Raw genomic sequence first — 23,451 nt, forward strand, 5'->3', positions numbered from 1 at the left:
GTTTAGAAATAGATGACTCCATCAAGGACACAATTCAGACAGAGATGACTCCATCAAGGACACAGTTTAGAAATAGCTGACTCCATCAAGGACACAATTCAGACAGAGATGACTCCATCAAGGACACAGTTCAGACACAGATGACCCCATCAAGGACACAGTTCAGACACAGATAACCCATCATGCCCTTTGGTGTGAGAAGCTTTCAGAGAGGATTTGTCAGGAGACACAGGTTGGTCCCTCCTTTAAGAAATGTCCTTATAAAAATAGAATTATTTTATTGAAACCCTGGCAACCAGCAAAAAGACACCTTGTTGGTGGTGGTGTTCTTATATCAGTCAGGGGCAGAGCAGATGACAGTCCTTTGTTCATCTTAGCTTGATGCCTGGCTTGGTGGCCAAAGCTGTTTCATGCCTAGGGCACATAAAATCCTGATGCCACTGTTACTAATATTTAAACCTAGTGATTATTCTGAACCATCTGGGTGCTGATGGAAGTGAGAAATTAAAAAACTAACAATGAAGCCAGGCAGTGGTGGCGCACGCCTTTAATCCCAGCACTTGGGAGGCGGAGCCAGGTGGATCTCTGTGAGTTCAAGGCCAGCCTGGACTACCAAGTGAGTTCCAGGAAAGGCGCAAAGCTACACAGAGAAACCCTGTCTCGAAAAACAAAACAAAACAAAACAAAAAACTAACAATGAGAGCCCTGGATATCCAGGGGTTTTTTTTGTGTGTGTTTGTGTGTTTTGTTTGCATATGGTCTAAGGGTGGAGCTCCATAGTGGAACATTTACCCAGCATGAGAAAGTATTGGATTCTGTGGCAGGGATATAATAAATAAACATGGTGGATATGTCATTATGTTCATAATCCTAGCCTTTGGAATGTGATGGTAGGATGGAGGTTATGAGTTCTAAGCCATGAGAGCTGGCCTGACTTTTAGACGGCTGCCACCTGTGGTGGTGGTGGGGGAGTTCTTAAGAAGAGGATTGAACGGACATCTGTTTCCAGCAGGTAAAGGATAGAAAAATTCCCATAAACTACCTGGTATCGCTCCAGCTGACATAGATGTCTCTTTTTGTGTTCAGCAAAAAAATGTTATTGCCCATTTATTAGAGTAATAACTGTAATTGAAAAAAATTTACAAACAGGAAATTACTCTTTTTTCTAATATATTTAATTAAAATAGAATCACATCACCTTCACTTCCCCCTCTACTCCCTGTGAGAATAATAATCAATAAATTATTCTTAAACGTGTATTTTGCTTTTTGTTATTAATTAAATCACTATAAAATAATCAGAATCACAACAAATACAATAATATTCTACAAACACTAACCTGAAAAAATAAATATTTTTCTGGTGATTTGCTATCATGACCATAGATAAAATTCTATTTTGCAACATTAAGTAAGTTGTAAATTAAGTTTCATGTTCAGTTACAAAATGAATATCTCCCTTTTCGATTTAGCATATTATTTTTTCTTTTTCAATTATTTCTATTTTTTGAGAACTTTATAACTCCAATGTACTTCTTATAGATTATTCCCATATCATATTACTAAATTTCCTATGTCTCACTTAAGAAATGATAGCAACAGATATAAAAATACAATATATTCATTCTCTAACACCATCAAAGAAAAAGTCACAATATATATGTATATACAAGTACAGACACATAAACATACATGTAAGTCTATATGTGTATATATTTGCATAACACATACATGAATTAACAAGGAGGTTCAATGTCTTAATCTTTCCAAAAATATGCATGATGTAATGGATGTATTTATTACTTGAAATATATAAGCTATAATTAAAAATTACTTCATTTGTAATTTTATCATATAAAGTTAGAAACCACTGCATAATGATCATGCTCATAAATTCATTAAGTGAATTTTAACATGAGTACAGTAAATGCATTAAGAATAGCATACACTTTTGTTTCTGAGATGAACTAAAACAAGGACTCATGTTCATGAGTTTTATGTCTGAAATTGTCCCATGTTTCATTTGTAATCTATATCACATCAGTGTTTTTGAGGCAAATACCTTTCTCACAAGATCCTTAAAGGCTTGTTTCACCTGCTGGTTCCTTAAAGTGTAGATAAAAGGATTCAGCATGGGAGCAACAGAGGTGATGAGCATAGCCACCCCCTTTGTCAAGGCAACCCCAGCCTTGGCAGATGTTTTTACATACATGAAGATGCAGCTTCCATAGGATATGGAGATAACAATCATGTGTGAGGAGCAGGTTGAGAAGGCCTTTTTTCTTTGTTTGGTTGAAGGAAATTTCAGAATAGTTATGAGGATAAAGATGTAAGAGACAATTATCAGCATCAGCGTAGTCATAAGCGTGATCAAAGCCAATATAAAGCTCATGAGCTCTAGAGTGCTTGTGTCTGTGCAGGAGATTTGGAGCAAAGGAGCAGAGTCACATGTGAAGTGGTCAATAATGTTAGAGTCACAGAAATCTAGTTCTAAGCCCATGGCCAATGGTGGAAAAATTACCAAGAAACCAGCCAGCCAGGAGCTGATGATGAGCTGATGGCAGATCTTTTTACTGATGATGGTTGTATAGTGGAGTGGCTTGCAGATAGCCACATAGCGATCATAGGACATGGATGCCAGAAGGAAAAACTCTGTTGAGCCAAGGAAAATGAAGAAAAATAGTTGAGCAACACAAGCATTATAGGAGATTGATTTGTCTCCAGTTAGGATACTGACCAAAAACCTAGGGTTACAGACAGAAGTAAAAGAAATTTCCAAGAAGGAGAAATTCCTGAGGAAGAAATACATGGGGGTCTTCAGGTGGGAATCCAGCAGAGTGAGTATGATGATGGTTAAATTTCCAGTAATGCTCAGCACATATGTGAAAAACAGAAAAAAGAAAATCACAACCTGAAGCTCAGGATCATCTGTCAGACCCAGGAGGATGAAGTATGTCACTGATGTTCTGTTTCTCATCCCTGGTGGTCAGTCTACAGCAAATCTGATAAAATCAACACAGAAAACAAGGAGACAAGAACATGAGCCACAAGACAAGCATAAATCTCTCTCTCTCTCTCTCTCTCTCTCTCTCTCTCTCTCTCTCTCTCTCTCTCTCTCACTGTGTGTGTGTATGTTTTGTGTGTGTGATGTTGTCAACATTTCAAGTACATCTTTGAAGATACTTTTTTTATGTTTAAAGTCAGTCTATTCTATATTTTTATTCTGCCACTATCTATCACTTTTACTTTTTTTTAAAATGTACTAATTTCATTATTGGCATCATTATGCTTTTCCTGTGTTATCTTTTCTATTAAACAAATTGTGGAAACCAGTGGTCAACTTATACTATATCTACAAGGATAGTATAAACATCAAACTAGAAAAAGTAAATAATGTAATTAATATTTTCTCAACAAAACAATAAAATCAACAAGTGTCATTATGGTTTTTGTATTTTAAAAAGTTAAATAATATCCCTCTTTAAAAAAATCCACCTTAATTATTCATTTAATACATATTTAAGTTGTAAGTTTTTCAAGTTAACTAATATATATATTAATTAAATTGAAATACGTATCAGTTACATATATGAAACAGCTATAAAAAGGGCTGCATGAGAAGACGTAAATAAAGATAAAGCATTGTACAGAAATAATTAAAATATCCATTTAAAGTATTGATAGTTAAAGTGAAAGGTCAAACAAAGAGTAATATGCTTAGCTCCCTTAAACCAAAATCTATACCATAGTCCTGTAGCACAAAGAGAAATCACTGTTTATGTCTCTCCTCCCACAAAGCTCGGCTCCTCACAGCACCCCTGATACTTAATATGGAAACATGCAGTGAAACATCTTTTTCATATGTTTTCTAATATCATCCAACATCTAGGATCCTGACATATTGCTTACAATATTTTAACAACATATCTCTAGATGGGAGTTTTATTGCTATAAAAATATTCAGATTATCCCAATATTTCCCAAAGGGATGTTGCTAATATGTTTCCCCAGGGAAAAAATTAACAGCATTTATACTATGTTTGCAACACATAACTTCAAAAATATTCTACAAAGTGTGGAAATGCATAATGACTTCTGGGATAAATAATAATAGGACACTAATGTATACAAGTAAAAGATTACTTCTAGCAATCACATTTAATTGGTTGATTATGTGACCTACATACCAGGTGATTGCAGAACTTACCTGCAAGGAGTTAGCAAAGCGTTTGTGAAAGAATAAGATCTAACAACAAAAAGTTACCTTCTCACGCTGATTTTTATAGGACAGTGCTGAAATTAGGCTACATCCTACTCTCTGTTACTCCATATTCTATAAGACAGTATTGGAAATTTTTAGGCTGGGCCTTGCCCTGAGACTCCATTTCATAAGCAGCTTTTGATTCCATTTTGAGGGTGCAGGATAATTATGGCATAGTGACACAAAACCTGTGTTATCCTCAACTCAAGGAGAAATCAGTTTAAAACATGAAAGTAAAGCTGTAATAGAGTTTTACTGAGAAAATACAGCAGGCCTTGAACCTGCTTTGTAGCCAAGAATTGAACTGCTTATCTCCCTTCCCTCATCACCCAAGTGCTGGGATCATAGGCAGGACCACCATGTTTTGTTCAATATATTTTCCACAGTTTGCCATAGTTACATTTATATACACATTAACTAAAGATGAGTTTGTTCTATTTTCATTTGAGAATTTGTGGCAAATAATATACTTTGAGATCCTTTAAATATTTTTCTGATCTGACATTTTTCAAAGGGAACATGATACATTCGATCACCATTTCTCCCCAAATCAGATGGTTTTGTGTTTCTTATCTTGACCTACTTAGCTTTTCATACTGTTAAGTCATGTTAGGGATTGTGTTTAAAACATGGACCCCTGTATATTTTATGGAGACTGTAGACTATTGCTAAGTGAATTATTTTTGCAACCATTTACACTATAAGTGAATGGATTATATATCTAATGTTTAAAATCAGACATTAAAACCTAGTGAGTAACCTGCCTACACAGCACTGAGAAGTCTATTGGAATGTTTCATTTCTTGGTTAAAATACATATTCAAGTTATCAGTTATATTATGGTTATCTGTTAATTGGTCTAGCCAAAAAACTGTTTTCCATAATTTCATATACTATCATTGATATGGTCCTATCCCATAAACACAAAATTTTATTATTCATTTTTTGCATTTCCTTTTAGTGTGTATTTGTGTGAATGTGCTGCTATGTGCACACTCTCAGAATATGGATGATGGTGCACAATCTTTATGACTCAGCTCACTCCTCCACCATGATGGTTCTAGGAATTGAACTCATGTCTTCAGGTTTAATGAAAAGCTTTATATGCAGAGCCATCACTGCCCTTTTATCCTTAATGAAACCTATTTTTTGGCCTCAGTATTCTTCTCTGAACCCAGAGCTCACTGACTTGACTCAGATATGATTAACTGTCAGTGAGTCCCAGGGATTCACCTGTCTCTTCATCTTAGATAACCAGATTGCAAACACACATCATCATGCAAGGCATTTTCCATAGGTTCTGGGGGTTGGACTCATGTCCTCATGCTTACACGGGAAACCCTTTATCCAACTAAGCAGTGACAACAGCTCTATATTTTTAATTATATTATCTTTACCTATGCTCTTTGGTTTACACACAATATGAATGTTAATTGTTAATCTCTGGATTTCTCAAGGATTTCATATTATTTTTTATATTTTCATGTCCACCAAATAGTGTGTACTACTTGCATTTGTTATTTGAAAAGTTGAAAGATGAACAATGCATGTTTGAACTGTTTGTTTTAGCTCCAGCAGGTGTACACTTAGATATTTATTCCCATGTTAAATGGATTTCTATAAACCTTGGGTTAGTACCCTACGACTTCCTGAACTACTTACTCCTGATCTCACTTCATTTATATGATGCTGAATTGTATGTAAAAATAAAGGCACTGGATTATTCCTGGCAACTTTGATTGTGTGCTTTATTTCAAGAGGTGATCTTCTCCAGACCAGACATATCAGCCTCTTACAATCTCTTTATTTATCATGGATATGTAGCAAAGACCAGAGTTCTGTTCCCAGCACCCATGTCAGGCAGCTCACAACTGCCTGTGACTCCAGCTTTGATGCCTATGAGCATCCTAGGCACTTGCACACACATACATATACCCACACACAGACACGTGATAAAAAATAAAACAAATCTTTAAAAAGTGGCCCATACACATAGAAGATCATTGTTTCAAAGCTGTTTTCCTCATGTACATGCTGATGATCTCATTCTATGGAAAAGAGAATAAAAGTAAGTAGAAACTGAGCCCTTTAATGTTTTTTCTACTTTGAGAATATCATATTGTATCTATTGATCATATTCCTTACCTTTCCCCAACTCTTCCCAGACCATCCCAGTTCCATCTTCTTTTCCTCTCTTAAGCACAAAACAAAACCACACACAGGAAACGGAAAAAGAGTCCAATTTCTGTTGACAATAAATAGGCCTGCCCAGAAGAGTAAGTGATATACCCAGTGTTACTCTACTGAAGAAAACTGACTTTCTATGTGGTGGTTTGAAAGAAAATGGTCCCCAAAGGGAGTAGTATTATTAGGATGTGGGCTTGTACAAGGAAGTATGTCACTGTGTTGTGGGCTTTAAGGTCTGAATGCATTTTTGCATTATGATACGGCTACAAGCCTTTGGTGGCCAGGGTGTGGAATGTGGTGGTTTGAAAGAAAATGGCCCCCAAAGGAAGTGGCACTATTAGGACTATTAGGAGATGTGGCTTTGTTGGAATAGGTATTGAGTGGTCCTGTTGGAAGAAGTGTGTCACTCGAGGGTGGGCTTTGAAGTCTTCTTTGCTCAAGGTACACTCAGTGTGGTAGAAGTTTCACTTCCTGTTGCCTGTGGATCAAGAATTCTTAGCTTTTTCTCCAGCACCATGTCTGCCTGAACACTACATGTCCCACCATGATGAAAATGGACTAAACCTCTGAAACCATTAGCCAACTAAGTGTTTTTCTTTATAAGAGTTTTCACGCCGGGCGGTGGTGGCGCACGCCTTTAATCCCAGCACTCGGGAGGCAGAGGCAGGCGGATCTCTGTGAGTTCGAGGCCAGCCTGGGCTACCAAGTGAGTCCCAGGAAAGGCACAAAGCTACACAGAGAAACCCTGTCTCGAAAAACCAAAAAAAAAAAAAAAAAAAAAAAAAAGAGTTTTCACGGTCACATGTCTCTTAACATAGAAAACCTAACAAAGACCCTATCCCAGTAGCTACTAATTGTGCATAAACTCTTGTCTAGGTATTAGACTTTGTGCTACTTACTCTACTCAATGCTAAGACATTTTTTTGGCTTGATCTTATGATCAAGATGGGTAGTATACATGCTGCCATAGCCTCTGTGGATTTATATGAGCATCTGCCTGTTGTGTTTGGAAAATGCTCTTTTCTTGAGAACTCTTCATAAAAACTACAAAGAAATATAGTTTTCTAAGCTTTGTAGCTAACTACATTGCAGAGTATGTTTTTGGGATCATTCACTTCCAAGCATCATTTGAATGAGCCTTATAGATCTTACTGTTGCATCTTTCATCTGTTGTTCCAACATGGAGCAAGAGTTTCCACCTAAAACCTGAGAGAATTTAAAAAGAGATCCTAAAATGGAGCTAATAATAGGTTCCTAGTTCTTGTCTCTTATTACTGGCCGCTGTATAGAGACATATCACCTGGTCACAGCTGTTGCCTGTGGGCTTGTGAGCACAGCCTTGGACTTAAAAACACAAATATACTACCTAATACTGTAACCCAGAATTGGGGAGGCAAGAGTGACCCTTGGTACCTGTGCCATGTTGAAAATTGGAGCCAGCAGCCAGGGCTGCTGCCGCTTTTGTCCTAGCCACACAGCTTAACAAACTCTCCTTGTCAGAAAAGGATTACAGATACACAATAAAACAGATTCAGATGGAAAAAACCTCTAAATAGGTCACAGTATGTATAAAAATATACATAGGCTTGTGAGAGAAAAGAAGGGTAGAGAAGTCCTTAAAAAAAGAAGTAGTGTAATTGAAAAAAAAAAAAGCCACAGAAAGATGGAAAACACAGAGTGCCTGAATACTGTATATTATTTTGTTGTCTTCGTGATTTTTTTTATTAAGAGATTTTCTATTCATTTTATATATCAACCATGGATTCCACTGTCCTCTCTCCTCCCACCCCTAGCCTCCCCCCCTTACCCACCCCCCATTCCCATCTCCTCCAAGGCAAGGTCTCCCCTGGGGAGTCAGCAGAGCCTGATATATTCAGCTGAGGCAGGTCCAAGCCCTTCCTCCCTGCACCACGGCTGAGCAAAGTGTCTCACCATAGGCACTAGGTTCCAAAAAGCCGGCTCATGCACTAGGGACAGGTCCTGGTCTCACTGCTTTGGGGCCCCCTAAACAATTCAAGCTAAACAACTGTCTCACTTATCCAGAGAGCCTAGTTCAGTACCATGGGGCTCCTCAGCTATTGGTTCACAGTTCATGTGTTTCCTCTAGTTTGGCTGGTTGACTCTGTACATTTTCCAATCATGGTCTCAATATCTCTTGCTCATAGAATCCCTCATTTCTCTTGTTGATGGGACTCCTGGAGCTCCACCTGGGACCCGGCAGTGGATCTCTGCATCTGCTTCCATCAGTTACTGGATGAGGGTTCTATGATGACAGTTAGGGTCTTAGGCCATCCGATCACCGGAATAGCTCAGGCACCCTCTGGACCATTGCCAGTAGTCTATAGTGGAGTCATCTTTGTGGATTCCTGGGGACCTCTCTAGCACTCTGCTTCTCCCTATTCCCATGGTGTCTTCATTTATCATGGTATCTCTTTCCTTGTTCTCCTACTCTGTTTCTGATCCAGGTAGAACCTTTCACTCCCCTAAGCTCTCTTTACCCCGACCCTTGCCCTCCATTACCCCTCCTCACCCCCAGTTTGCTCATGTAGATCTCATCCATTTATCGTCGCTGGGCAATCCCTGTGTCTTACCTAGGGTCCTCCTTACTAGCTAGCCTCCCTGGAGCTGTGAATTGCAGTCTGGTCATCCTTTGCTTTACATCTAGTATCCACTTATGAGTGAGTACTTACCATGTTGTCTTTCTGAGTCAGGGTTACCTGATGTAACCCAGACTCAGAAGGTACTCAAGTATTTAAACTGTGTCCTAGACAATGGTCACATGGTTTGTTCTGGTCTCCTCTCCTGGTCTCATCTCTGGGGGTCGGGAAAATCACCTTGGAACATTCTGTCCAATCAACTTGGTCTTTTACTCTTAATTCTGCTTACTGCATCTGCAGAGAGACTTAATATCAGGGGTATGGAAACCTTACAGTACCACCCATATTTAAAATTTATCACCACACTTGAGTTAACCTAATCTGGACAATCCCTCAAAAATGCTCAGGGATTTGTGTCCAAGGTGATTCTAGATTCTATTAAGTTGAAGAGCAGTATAAACCACAGCAGCGATCAACATTAATTCACCAAGTGCCTCTTGGCACTGGTTCTTTGAGTGTGGCATCTATACATTTCAGTTGTATAAAGCTACATATCTTAATGTCTGGTTTTCTGTGTATATCCAACCTGATTATGAATGCCTACACAATTGTTCATATAGGTGAAGTCCTGTTTACAAAATTAAATATTAGATTTAAATTCTCTGTGTTCATTGAATCATTGTGTTACTGGTGGTTGGGACTGTGGCCTGTTATTTTAGGTTCTTGGGCTCTTATTGAAGGGATTGAAAGAAAGGCTCACATATGATAAAGAATCAAGGGAACATTTCTCATAGCAGAGTGATAGTTAGACTTTAAAGGAATACATTGTCAAGATTGACCTAAGCACCCTGATTATTGTTTGAGGCTCCCTTTTGGGGTTCAAGAGAAGAAGTCTGCTGCTTAGGGGTGATTCTCTATTATGATTGTATTACATAAGCTCTTTGCACACTGTGAAAGTCCTTTTCCACAATTCATCTGACTTTAATAATATGCACACCTAATTATAGATAGGTATAATATGATATAGGTGATACTCCCTAAAATTCACTTAAAAGGACTTTGAGAGGACATGGTTTGCCTTATTGCTCAAGCTTCCAAAGCTTATTCTGGCCAAATCATCCCATCTTTCTGGGTTTTAGGGCATTTTAGTTGTGTAAAGCTGGTATACAAGCAGAGTTACGAAAGTGGGGTTCCTCAGCTGCCAACAGGTAGGTTTCTAGGTACACTGTTCAGAGAGGGGTGTGTATGTGCTTAGAATGTGCACCTCAAGGTTTCAGGCAACCAAGTGAGTTATGAGAACAGAGGTGTATAACTAGCCCAAGCCTGATATTTGCAAAATGCCAGGTTCATAAGTCGTTCCCTGTGCTTGCCAGCCTCACTTGAACTCAGTATTTATGCTTTTATATATAAAATGGAAAATGTATAATATATGCAGTATAATAATACATATTTACCTAAATATAAGTATGATACAGATATGTCAATGAGACTGAAATATGTGACATGATGAAATTGTCATTAGAAAATTCTTTGCACTTTTTTATGATTTTCAAATCTGTTTTACATACTGTTTTTTGAATTACAAAAAAATGACATTGGTTAAGTTGACTTAAAAAGCAGAAACAACAATTCTCTCTCATATAAACCCTCCTCATTCTCGCTAATTGGACTCCCAGAGATCCACCTGGGGCCTAGTCATGGATCTCTGCATCCAGATCCCTCAGTAGTTGGATGAGGTTTCTAGCACGACAATTAGGGTGTTTGGCCATCCCATCACCAGAGTAGGTCAGTTCGGACTGTCTCTCGACCATTGCCAGCAGTCTGTTGTGGGGGTATCTTTGTGGATTTCTGTGGGCCTCTCTAGCACTTTGTTTCTTCTTATTCTCATGTGGTCTTCATTTACCATGGTCTCCTATTCCTTGTTCTCCCTCTCTGTTGTTGATCCAGCTGGGATCTCCCACTCACCCAAGCTCTCTTTCCCTCGACCCTTGCCCTTCACTACCCCCACTCATGTCCAGGCTGTTCATGTAGATCTCATCAAGGTCGGATAAAGCACAGAGACAAATAGCCAAACAAACGGAAACACATGAAATATGAACCAATGGCTGAGGGGTCACCAACTGGATCAGGCCCTCTGAGTGGGTGAGACAGTTGATTGGCCTGATCTGTTTGGGAGGCATCCAGGCAGTGGCACCGGGTCCTGTGCTCGTTGCATGAGTCGGCTGTTTGAAACCTGGGGCCTATGCAGGGTCCCTTGGCTCGGCCTGGGAGGAGGGGACTAGACCTACCTGGACTGAGTCCACCAGGTTGATCTCAGTCTGCAGGGGAGGCTTTGCCCTGGAGGAGATTGGAATGGGGGGCGGGCTAGGGGGAAGGTGAGGGGGGCGGGAGGGGGAAGAACAAGGGAATCTGTGGCTGATATGTAGAACTTAATTGTATTGCAAAATAAAAATAAAAAAAAAAGAATAAAAGAGTTCAAGAGGCAAAAAAAAAAAAGCAGAAACATAGACTTCTCACACCTCAGTGTAGTATCCTTTAAAATATGTACAGTGTATATGTGGAGGTGGTGGGTGGGTACACATGTACACAGTAAATGAATATTTTAAAATTTAAAATGAGGCTTATATGACTACACATTAAGTTTAAACACAAATTCTAAATGTTTTATAATTAAGTACAGTTTAAGATTTCATTATTGAATTTATTAAACTCAAGAAAACTAATTTTATTTTAATTATCCCAATATTTTGAAAAGAAATAAAAGATAAACTATAAAAGTTACTGTTAGCATATGTATGTTTTCTAATTTTTAAAACAGCGTCTTGTAGTAATTTGTGGAATTGTTTTGTACCTAAAAATATAAACAAGTTGTAGTAATTTGCACAGTTGCAGAAGGCTTACAAAGTGTGAGAAAGAGAACATTTTAACTGGGTTGTGTATAACCAACAATTTATTCAAAGAATTTCCTATTTGGTATAAAACAACTATACTCTTTTACAATATAGATCTACTCAGAAAAAAATTAAAAGTGCTAGTTTTTATGGGATAAAGATTTGGTATTTTGTTAGAATTATTTTTTTTTTTCTCTTAGTGCTATCAGACTTTTGACTACTTAGAAACCTAAACCCTACTGTCAAGACTCATCTAAATATCTATTTTAGTAAAATGAGTACTTTATATCTCTGGGTAAATAGAACTATCACATACATGAAACACACATTTACATCAGAAAAATTAGTCTATCTATGGTTGTTAATACTGTCTTCTAAATTTGTACCATGCCTAAAACTTTAGATTTCTATATCCTAACTTTTGTTTCCTAAGTAAAAGCTGATTTAGATCCCAAACGAGGAAAAGTTTTGGGAAATCCTATAATGGAGAATTTAAAAAATAGGCCGGGCGGTGGTGATGCATGCCTTTAATCCCAGCACTCAGGAGGCAGAGCCAGGCAGATCTCTGTGAGTTCAAGGCCAGCCTGGGCTACCAAGTGAGTTCCAGGAAAAGGCGCAAAGCTACATAGAGAAACCCTGTCTCAAAAAAAAAAAAAAAAAAAAAAAAAAAAAAAAAAAGTGCAATCTCCTCTCTCAAAAAAGTAACTCTCTCCAAAGAAAGGCTTTTCACCAGTATTCTGGTAGCCTAGCACAAAAACTGTTTTTCCCCCTGGATTTTGTTTCCTTTTCACAAGAAATTGTAACATTCCTACAGGTAAAATAGAGATAAACTGAGAATATTTTTCTTCCCAGTTCAAGCCCAAACTGCAAACAAACCCATTTCCTTTCACTAATTATTATTTCCCAGCTTCTAAGCAAACCATCAGGCAATATACTCACAGCTCAAGTTACTAGGTGAGAAAATTAAAGAAAAACAAAAAGAATATTAGATAAATACATTTGAATGCAGAAGGTCTTTTGTGAGAGAGCTTTTAAATGACTGTGAATTATTTAGGCAGGCTGTTTAGTTTGACTTCCATTCACCACCCTTCCTATGCTGTTTCCCATTTTTTTGTAGCATTTGTTGCTCACTGAAGTTTTAATTTACTTCCCAATTACGTTGGCACTTTCCTAGTTACTAGAAGCAAGCTCTGTAAGAGAAGGATCTGTGTGCTTCATTCCTTTGTATATGCCTATTACCCAGAAAGAAGCTTTCTCAGTTACAGATTTCAGAAAAATCAGCCCTCCTTTGATGGTAGTAATTTTTTGGTGAAGTCCTTGAATGCCTGCTTGACCTGCTGGTTCCTTAGGGTGTAAATGAAGGGATTCAGCATGGGAGCTACAGAGGTGTTGAGCACAGCCACCCCTTTACTTAGTGCCACACCTTCTTTAGCAGATGTTTTTACATACATAAAAATGCAGCTTCCATATGAAATGGAAACCACAATCATATGGGAGGAACAAGTGGAAAAGGCCTTTTTCCTTTGCTGTGCAGAGGGTATCTTCAGAATTGTTCTAAGGATGAGCGTATAGGAGAGAACCACCAAGGCCAAAGTTACTATGAGAGTGAATACTGCTAAGAAAAATGCCATCAGCTCTAAAACCTTTGTATCTGTGCAAGCAATCTGCAGCATGGGAGAAGAGTCACAGGTGAAGTGATCGATGATGTTAGAGTCACAGAATTCCAGCTGAAGGCCCATGATCACTGGGGGAAAAACGATGAGGAAACCAGCTGACCAGGAGGCAATTACAAGTTGATTGCAGACTTTGCTGCTAATGATAGTTGTGTAGTGCAGAGGTTTGCAGATGGCCACATAACGATCATAGGACATTGCAGCCAGTAGAAAAAATTCTGTTGCTCCCAGAAGGATCAAAAAAAAACACTTGGGCCATGCAAGCATTGTAGGAAATAGCTGTGTTCCCTGTAGCAATGCTGATCAGAAATCTTGGAATGCAGACTGTTGTAAAAGAGATTTCTAAGAAAGAGAAATTCCTGAGAAAGAAATACATGGGAGTTTTCAAGTGAACATTTGACAGAGTCAATGTAATGATGGTCATGTTTCCACTTACACTCAGTAGGTATGTGACCAGCAAAAAAGAAAATATCACAATTTGTAACTCTGGGTCATCTGTAAGTCCCAGAAGAATAAATTCTGTGATAGATGTCTTATTTGGCATGGCTAAGCTCTGAATTTGGGTAGATCTGTGGATAAAAGGAATAATGTCAACTCCTGATATGATTTTAAATATGTATGTAATGTCCTTACTCTACATTAACAAAGCCTGTACTACAATGCCTTGAGAAATGGCAAAATAGCTATCCATCAGAGTTGAAAGTTCATTTTGTGTCTTGGGAAGGAAAGAGTTAATTGGTTTCATTGTTTTTGAGAAAGATTAAACAAATTATCAAAATGAATACATTGCAATATCAAAACCATATGACCATAATTTACAATTTATAATTATCACTAGAAAGCTTATTTTGAGTCAATTCCAATCTTTTTGTTCATTCAATAGCCCATGCTAACCTATTCTTTAGTCTCTTGCCTCAGTCCCATCTAAGAGTCTAGGCATGTGGCATTATACTCATAACAACTCTTGGTGGGTTTTGTTTTGGTTCTATGACAGAGTCTGGCTGAGTTGGTTCTGTAGTCAGAACTTACTGTGCAGCCCAGGTTAACCTCAAACTTGTGATGATCCTCTCTCAGACTTCCTTATGCTGGGCTTATAGGAATGCAGAACTATATCCAGTACCCTAAATGATTAAATTCCCAAGTTCATAGGAAACCTTAAACAGAAAACTGTCTGTGGAGGGAAACTGATTGAAATCCTTCATTTTTTATCATCATATAAAATCACCCTATTGGCTACTCTTTAAAACTAACACAAACACATCAGCATGTGTTAATGAGCAAGGCCAAAGGGTTCAGGCTAAATATATTATGCCAGTAAGCTATTACATGGCAGCTTTCTCAAGCTCTGCATTGAAAAGAATATGCTGATAAATTTTCTTATTTTTAAAAAAGTGTGACAAGAAAAGGAAATGTACTATAAGGAAGATAACAAAGGTAAGAATAACATAGTAAAGTTGCATAAAATATAATTGTAATTATTGTGGAAAATATCAATATATTCTTTACTCTGTGCACAATAGTCATCCTACTAGGTTCTATGCACAAGCCCAAGGTCACATACTGGTGTCTGCAAATAGAGGTAGCATTCCCATTTGTATTCCCCTTCATCATATTCAGTGTTACAGTGCTCAAAAAAGACATAAATTATATTTGATACATGAAAGAATAAAATTCATAACTGAATAATAACTCTGCAACCTATTAATACTGGCACCAATATTCTGTAGTTTGTTTTAGCTCTCTGAGCTCAGATCTGCCTCCATGCACAAAGTCTTCCAAACTAAACAATTTAACAGATTTTTACACCGTTAGTAACATGTGCCAATAAAATGAGTTTTCAGTATTGAGAACTCTAGAACTCCCATGACTCAGGTACCCAACCTCTGAAAGATACTTTCTGGGATCACATGAGTATGCTACACTGGCACCAGCTCTAAGAAGCAAAACTTCCAGCCTAGTGATTCTTAGGTAAACCATGAACCTGAGTTAACGAAATGCAAGGAGGCAGTGACATGTTTTGCTGTATCTCTGCCCTTTAGGGCTATAATAGTAACATCACTGAGCTTTACCTGAGAAAATGTGTTTGATTCCTTTCCATGGCTGGTGTTCTACATTTCTGAACACAGTTGTCAGATTTAGGGAAGACATTGGCAGAAAAAAAAAGTTGGAAAATTTTTTTAATATCACAATGTATATAAAAAAGACTTATTGTAAAGAGTTCTCACTTAGGAAATATGAGTAACACTGTTGACAAAGGAAAAATATACTCACTTTTAAGTTAGTCTGAGCATAGTTTAAACCTAGTTTTCTGATTATCTGAAATTTAATTAAAAAACAGTCATTTAAGTAGGTAATCGTTTCATTTTAAAAATAATTTTGGTCAAATTCATTACTTCTATACAGCCATTCCCTCATTAAAATGTAAACATTTTGTCTAGACCCCACTTGTGAAAGACTACCCACTTCTCAATCATAAGTCTGATCTTTAAAAATGAGAAATATTTAACAGTATATGCCATTGACTGCATAACTTTTCTAATATTGTTCAGCAATGCAGATTAAAAGACAAAAAATGCAAAAGGAACAGATACATTATGTGTGTTTGTGAATAGAACGTTAGAAGAGTTTGTCCTGGAGGGAAACATAATAGGCACATCCCCGGAGACAGAAAAACTAGTGCATCTACAATTAATTAATTTGGGTAACATCTTAATCAAAATCCTTGGAGAGCCATTAGACACAGGAAGATATAGAAACCTGTGTATAATGTCAGGACTCATATGAACCAAAGGGAAAGACTGAGGAAACAAAATTGCTTAATTGTTTCAAACTATCCTTCCAATTACTGTTTATGGTTTGCTTGTTTGTTTGCTTTGTTTTTGGGGATTTTTTCCCTATTTTGAATATCATTTGCTTCCACATAAATTTTGAGATTTTTTCAATTTATGGTAAGAATTGTACTGGAAATTTGATAGGAACTGCGCTGAATCTCTGTAGGATTTTTTTTTTTTTTGGTAAAATAGCCATTTTTACAATATTAATCCTTCCAACCCTGGAGCATAAGAATTCTTTCCATGTTCTGATATTTCTTCAGCTTTTTTCTTCAGTGTCTTACAGTTCTCATTAAATGAGTTTTTCATTTCCTTTGTGAGATTTATTCCAAGATATTTTTGACACTGTTATGAGTGGAAGTTTTTCCCCTGATTTCTTTCTATATTTGTTATTGGCATATAGGAAGGCTACTGTTTTTGTGTGTCACTTTTATGTCTTGATACTTTGCTAAACATGTTTATCAGCGTTAGGAGATTTTGTTTCTTGTATCTCAAATTTTCTAGAACTTTCATCCTGAAGGAATTTGGATTTTGTCAAAGGCTTTTTCTGCATCTAAGGAGATGACCATGTAGTTTACATTCTTGAGTCTATTTATGTGGTGGTTTAAATTTATTGGTTTATGTATGTTGAATGATACTTGTATCTCTGGATTGAAGCTGATTTGATCTTGGCCAATGAACTTTTAGCTGTGTTCTTTTTTTCATAAGATTAGTTTTGTCACTTTTTATTATTTTTAAATGTTTCATGTCATATGTTTTGATCATATTTTCTCCAACAAAATCAATAACTCTCCTTTATACAAGAAACAAAAAAAATGAAGAAATCAGGAGAGCAATCACATTCACAAAAAATACTTCTTAAAACTAAGTACCTTAGAATAAATCTAATCAATAAAGAATTTGCAATAAAAGCCTAGACAATATAAGCTTTAGAACACTTTTTTAAACACTGAAGGTTTAGTACGTAAATGGTATCTATAACATACAATGCTGGGCAAACTGGATATCAACATGTAAAAGAATGGAACATACTCTTCCCCTCTCGCCCTACACACAAATCATTTTTAAATAGATCAAAGAGCTCAGTATTAGACCAGAAACTCTGAACATTCTAGAAGAAAGAGTAGGACGTACACTTCAGGATACTTGCTCGGGTAGGGACACTCTGAGTAGAACACCACTCACACAGAAAATAAAACCAGCAATCAAGGGTGAGTGCCATGAAAACTGTTAGTCAAATGCAGAGACAGCATAGAGAATGGGAAAATATCTGTCAGTTACACATCCGACAGTGGACTGTTGTCTGGAATTTACAAAGAACTCAAAAAAAAAATTCTAAACATCAAGAAAAACAAAAACCCTGAACATAAAAGACAAAGATTGTCAGATGACTACAGGAATAAGTGTCTTCTGGCCAAGCAGGGGTTTTTTTCTTGCAGTATATTATAATTATGGTTACCCCAAACTCCTCCCAGTTCCTCCCCACCTCCCTTTCCATCTAGATCCACAACTTTCTGCCTCATGTTAGAAAACAAACAGGCATCTAAGGGATAAAATAAAATAAAATAAAATATAACAAGATAAAACAAACAACAACAACAAAAATACCAATCAGAATAGAACTTCTGAACAAGCCATATGGAAACCTATTTTATAAGTTTCATGTTTGGGGGTAGGGGTGGTGTGTGTGTGTGTGTGTGTGTGTGTGTGTGTGTGTGTGTGTGTAAATCTGATCAAGAACTCTGGTTTTGTGTCATTTGAATGAGAAATGTCCCCTATAGGCTCCTGTATTTAAACACTTGTTTCAAGTTAGTGGTGCTGTTTGGGGGAGGTTTTGGCGCCTATAGAAGGAGCAAACTTATTGGAAAAATACCTCACTGAATGCAAGCTTTGAAGGTTTATGACCTCACACCACTTCCTACTTTCTTTTGCTTCCTGTTTGTGTTTTAAATGTGATCAGACAGCTTCATGCTACATCCATCATTCCATTCCTTCCCTAACACAGTGAATGCTCCCCCTCTGGAATCATGAGCTGACATTAAACCCTATTTTCCTGGTTTTAGTCATGGTATTTTATCAAGAATCAGAAAAGTAACTAGAAGAGAGATCTTACAGGTCCCAGGAGTCATTTTAATAGTATTATTTTGCTAAATATAAAAGTACAAAACTTCTCTCTACATTTGTATCTCTATCCTCATAATCCAGTGTTACTCTTAGATCTTATCAGAGAAATTTTTTCATGTAATGCATGATTGTTAATGCAGAAACTCAAAACCAACCAGAGTTCAGCAAACAGGTTTTATTGGCATGCTCACTACAAAGAGGACATCAATATAACTCCCCATCCTCCCAAAGCTCAGGGACCATGATAGAAGAAGGGCAGAAAGACTGTAAGGGCCAGAGATCAGGAAGGACTAAAGAAAATGATGCATTTAGGACATGACAGTGCTTCTGCATCCATGAACTCACAGCAGCTGTGGGTATCTGCACAAGAACTGTACAAACTCAAGACAATCAACATTACAGATAGACAGGGAAAGGGCTCAGAAGACTGCCTTGGGCTGAGGAACTATTGATTATTGACAGCTGATAGCTTATAATAAAAGGGCAGTCAATTTTTCTTGAAGTTGTGGCCCTTAGTAGCTGACCACACTTCAGTGGACAGCTCCATACTCATGAATATGTGGGCATCACAAACTGCACTCCTTGAATTATTTTTAAAAAGGAGAAACAACGTTAGGGACGATGATGGGGTGGATATGGGAGAAGTTAGGAGGAGGCATGAGGGTGAATATAATCAAAATACATTATAATCATAAAATTCAAAGAATTAATAAAATATATTAAAAGGAGTGGACTGTGAAATGCTATAATAAAATCTAATATTTAAACTACTTTAAAAAGTAGAATGCTCATTATCATGTTCATGCATCAATTCCCTCCCCTCAAGGTTCAAGGATCTAGGCGAGAGAGAAGATGGAAAGATGGCAAGAACCAGAAGTTATGGATGACTCCAAGGAAATGGTGTCTTCTAGACACATCAGGACTAACAGAGACTTTGGCAGCACAGACAGAACCTGTACAGACTCCAGCCAGATGGGGTCCTAGCAATAAGAGGGGAGAGCAGACATAGGTTCCTTCCCCCAACCAAGAACCTATCTGCAATTCACATTTACTTGCAAAGGAAAAATTAGTTTTCTCCAATGGAGTCTCACTGAGTGTATTAAGCACACCTCAGGGCGGGTCCCATGCACAGGAATGGTTGGTAGTTGGCAAACTCAATGGTATTTTTGTAGACGTTTCATCTCATTTTGCTTTGTTTGTGTAATTTTTGTCTTATTGGTCTTTGCTTGCATATTTTGGTTTCTATTTTTGTAGTTATGGGGTATGTATGTATTGTGTTTCTAGATTTATTTGTTTTGTTAAGATAGAAAGATAAAGAACATAAAATTGGAGGTTGGGAGGTTCTGGGAGATATTGGGAGAAATGATCAAAATATATTGCATGATAAAATTAAAATTAGTAAAATAATAAAATAAAAATTAGTAAAAAATTTAAAAATATATGTTATATGAATTTTCAATAAAAAAGAAAAAATGGTCACAGCAAACAAACCAAAAGCCATCCCACTGTGTTTTTATTTAAGTCACAGTATTTAGCACACATGCACTTCCTGTCTTCACTCAACAGACCAGGGAATGTAGTATTCGCTTGTCAGTCACTAGGCTTCCTCAGCCACTGAGCCGGCAGATTGCAGCACATTCTAAAATCTTCTATAGATGCTGAATTGAATATTGTTTCTGCTCTACGGTCTACTTCCGCCTCTTCTGGGACAGTTAAATGTGTGTGTGTGTGTGTGTGTGTGTGTGTGTGTGTGTGTGTGTGAGAGAGAGAGAGAGAGAGAGAGAGAGAGAGAGAGAGAGAGAGAACTTCCCTTAGTTCTACACAGCACAAGACAAACAATATTTCATATATAATTTCTTCAGTATTATTTACCTAAAATTATTTAATGCCACATCAATCATCATAGATTTGTTATCTTATCAACTCTTTCAACTATTTCATTCTTCCACACTGCTTCAAACTCCAAAAATAAAGTATACACTTTTAAAAAGTGAATTTTTATTCTTATCAGGGTAGAATTAAATTTTAGAAATTTCCCAATATGCATTTCTTCTTCATAATGATAATATCTTACTATGCTATATGTTTCTCAATCAGTTAGTGATGTCAATATCTGTGAAAAGCTCTGGCATCATCTGTAGCAAACTTAATCTTACACTAATTTGAACTCATTTATATAATAGATTTCTTAACAAAAATATTTTGTCTTGATTTTCAGCAATTTGTTCTTACATATAACTTCAGAGTAAATCTTTCCTGTAATTTTGATTATAGGACTATAAAATTTCAGATCGTTTTTTTTGAAAGATTTTATTTACTTACATTCTGTAAGTTACTTTCTGAAATTTTAGTTAGGTCATGTTTTCTAGCCAGGCTGTTATTATATAGACATCAATGTGCTGAATTTATTTGGAGACCGTAAGAACAAAATAGGCTGGACTTTCACAAAAGACATATATCTTGTCAAGTTATGATAATATTGTCATAGGTACATGTAATAATTATCAACTTCTCACATATTTTAAGTAGATAATTAAGGAGCCCATCCATGCTCACAAGTTTTAAGAATCCTAAAGTATTTTGAAGAAAGTTGAAATTTTACTGTAGGTCTTAGACTCCCTCAACATCAACATTACAGGATTCCCTATAGATACTAGGACTCTTTTTTAACTTTGTTATTTTGTTTTCAGAGTTAATGAAAATAGTCAATTAGCGAACTTTCCACAAAAATCCCCAAGGTTTTGTACCAGGCCTGAGTGCAAACACCATTTATTATTAAAGAAAACAACACCTCCAGTGGTGTGGAGACAAAGTCATGTTTACTGAAGATGGAATAAGGCAGCAACTACAATTCTTCAGTTACAAGAAAACAGGAGCACACTACTGTTTGGGAAGACCCTGGTTATTTCATTTGTAGGGAAAACAGAACAGTGGATGAAGGATGGAACATCCTGAATTCTGATTAAAGAGTGACAAACATAATTTTTTTAAATGAGCTGGACTTTAATCTGAATAAGTTCTCCATTGAAACTGATAAGGCAAAGAAGATAACATGGGTTAGGAAAAAATACTCATTTTGGAAGAATTATTCATATTGAATTTTTAAACAAAAATAAAATTCCACAATGTATCTGCAAAGAAAACTTCTATTGAACTCAAAGAAAGTAAGTATTTTCAGTGTTTGTCATCCTGCATACAAAGAGGTTGTATTATGAAAAGTTCTGTCTTAAACGTAGATTCTACCATCTAAACCCGACATTAGAGACATTCAGATAGCATCCTTGTAACTCGTAACTAAGCTTCCTCTGTATGTATCTGAAAACTGGTTATTCTTGTTTATTAGAAAAGTTTTACACATAGAACTCACAGTGCCTTTTATTCAAACTTTATTGGTATACATTGCTTTACATTTAAAAATTAGAAAATATAATAATGTTGGAGGCAGTAATGAGTGTGTAAATTATTTCTTACACAAACAAAGCTACTCAAGTTGAACAGGAAAATGATCATGAAGAAATGTTTTAAATTTAATATCAAAGGTTTATTTTCTAATTGAAGTAAGTTTAAATGTAAAACTCATAAAGTTGTTTTTCCAGCTGAACTAGTTCTATTTAATAGTACCAAAGAACTCTAAAATTAACAAATCCCTCTAACAAACATTCACTTTAAACAATTTATTTCAAATCTCATTGACATTAATTTAGCCCCTTAAAATATACATGTATTCTAGATGTGTTACATGCCTTAAATCCCAGCACTCAGGAGGCAGAAGCACTTCTGTAAGTTTAAGGTTACCTTGGACTATACCAGGTAACTTTAACTCTTGAACCAAAACTTGAGGTAATAAACTTTCTCATATCAAACATATGAGAAAATTTGTCGAATTTATCAAAAAGCACGTCCATGTGGACTTCAGAAATTCTGGATGATACTGATGTTCTTTTCCACTGACAAGTCCCCAAAGTAATTAAGCATTTATCTCACTTTCTACATTTCTTAAATACTTTTATAACTAGACTTTTAAGTTTTTTATGATAATTACTATTTTACTTGGTCTATTTCTAAGTGATAAAATAATATTAATCTTGTTTTTATGTAGTTTCAATTACAGATATTGTGTTTTTTCTTTTTCTTTTTTTTTTTAAAGGCCACCTTGTTTTGCATAGTAAGCTCCTGACTAGCCTGGGATATTTAGTGAAACCCTGTCTACAAAAAAATCAAACTCCTCCCTCTGCAAAGCTCATGCATAAAAGAAGATTACAAGAGTGTGAGAGCCAGAAGGAGTGGATGTTTCCAAGAAAACAGTGCCTTCCAGACATAAGGACTGACGCACATATGAACTCAAAGAGACTTTGGGAGCAAGCACAAGACCTGCATTGATTGGTTCAGGCAAGGTGGAAGCCCAGTTCTGAGATTAAAAGTGAACATGGGGTCCCTTTCCTAACCAACCAACAAACCATTTGCAATTGATACCCACTGACAAAGGGAAAAACCAGTCGTCGTCGTCGTCGTCGTCCCCCCCCCCCTCCCCCCCCCCGCCGGAGTGGAGGACTGAACCCAGGGCCTTGCACTTGCTAGGTGAGCTCTCTACCACTGAGCTAAATCCCCAACCCCGAAAACCAGTTTTCTATAGTGGAGTCTCAGTGGATATAGCAACCACCCTCCAGAGCAGGTCTCATGCCCAAGAGTAGTAGGCCAACAGAAAACAAACTTCATGACATTCTTGAGAACTTTTTGTTTCACTTTGTTTGATTTATTATGTTTTTATCTTGTTTGTTTTGACTTCTATTTTTGTGTGCAGTTTTTTGTTTTTCTTTTTGTTTTTGAGAAATAGAGAGACAGAGAAAAATAGCATTAAGTTGGGTGAGTAGAGAAACGGGAAGGATCT

At 36.8% G+C, this 23,451-nt stretch overlaps 2 protein-coding genes and 1 non-coding gene across 3 annotated transcripts; 1 reads left to right on the forward strand and 2 right to left on the reverse strand.

Annotated features, from left to right (window-relative positions):
• Window positions 1-283: 283 nt before the first annotated feature.
• Window positions 284-427, forward strand: LOC131895422 (small nucleolar RNA SNORA48). The gene has a single exon (XR_009375177.1). It is a non-coding gene; the product is annotated as a small nucleolar RNA SNORA48 (small nucleolar RNA).
• Window positions 428-2,034: 1,607 nt separating this feature from the next.
• LOC131894911 (olfactory receptor 6C76) lies at window positions 2,035-2,976 on the reverse strand. The gene has a single exon (XM_059245264.1). The coding sequence runs from the start codon at window positions 2,974-2,976 to the stop codon at window positions 2,035-2,037; it is 942 nt and encodes a 313-aa protein (XP_059101247.1).
• Window positions 2,977-13,212: 10,236 nt separating this feature from the next.
• On the reverse strand, window positions 13,213-14,152 carry LOC131895324 (olfactory receptor 6C65-like). Its single transcript, XM_059245768.1, is given in 2 exon segments — window positions 13,213-13,842; window positions 13,844-14,152. Coding segments are annotated over 2 exon segments (939 nt in total).
• Between the last annotated feature and the right edge of the window lie 9,299 nt (window positions 14,153-23,451).

The sequence above is a fragment of the Peromyscus eremicus genome, chromosome 18, assembly GCF_949786415.1.
Source record: "Peromyscus eremicus chromosome 18, PerEre_H2_v1, whole genome shotgun sequence".
Lineage (NCBI taxonomy): Eukaryota > Metazoa > Chordata > Mammalia > Rodentia > Cricetidae > Peromyscus > Peromyscus eremicus.

Coding starts and splice junctions, on each gene's coding strand:
- LOC131894911 (XM_059245264.1), bottom strand. CDS start 2,976: ATGAGAAACAGAACATCAGTGACATACTTCATCCTCCTGGGTCTGACA.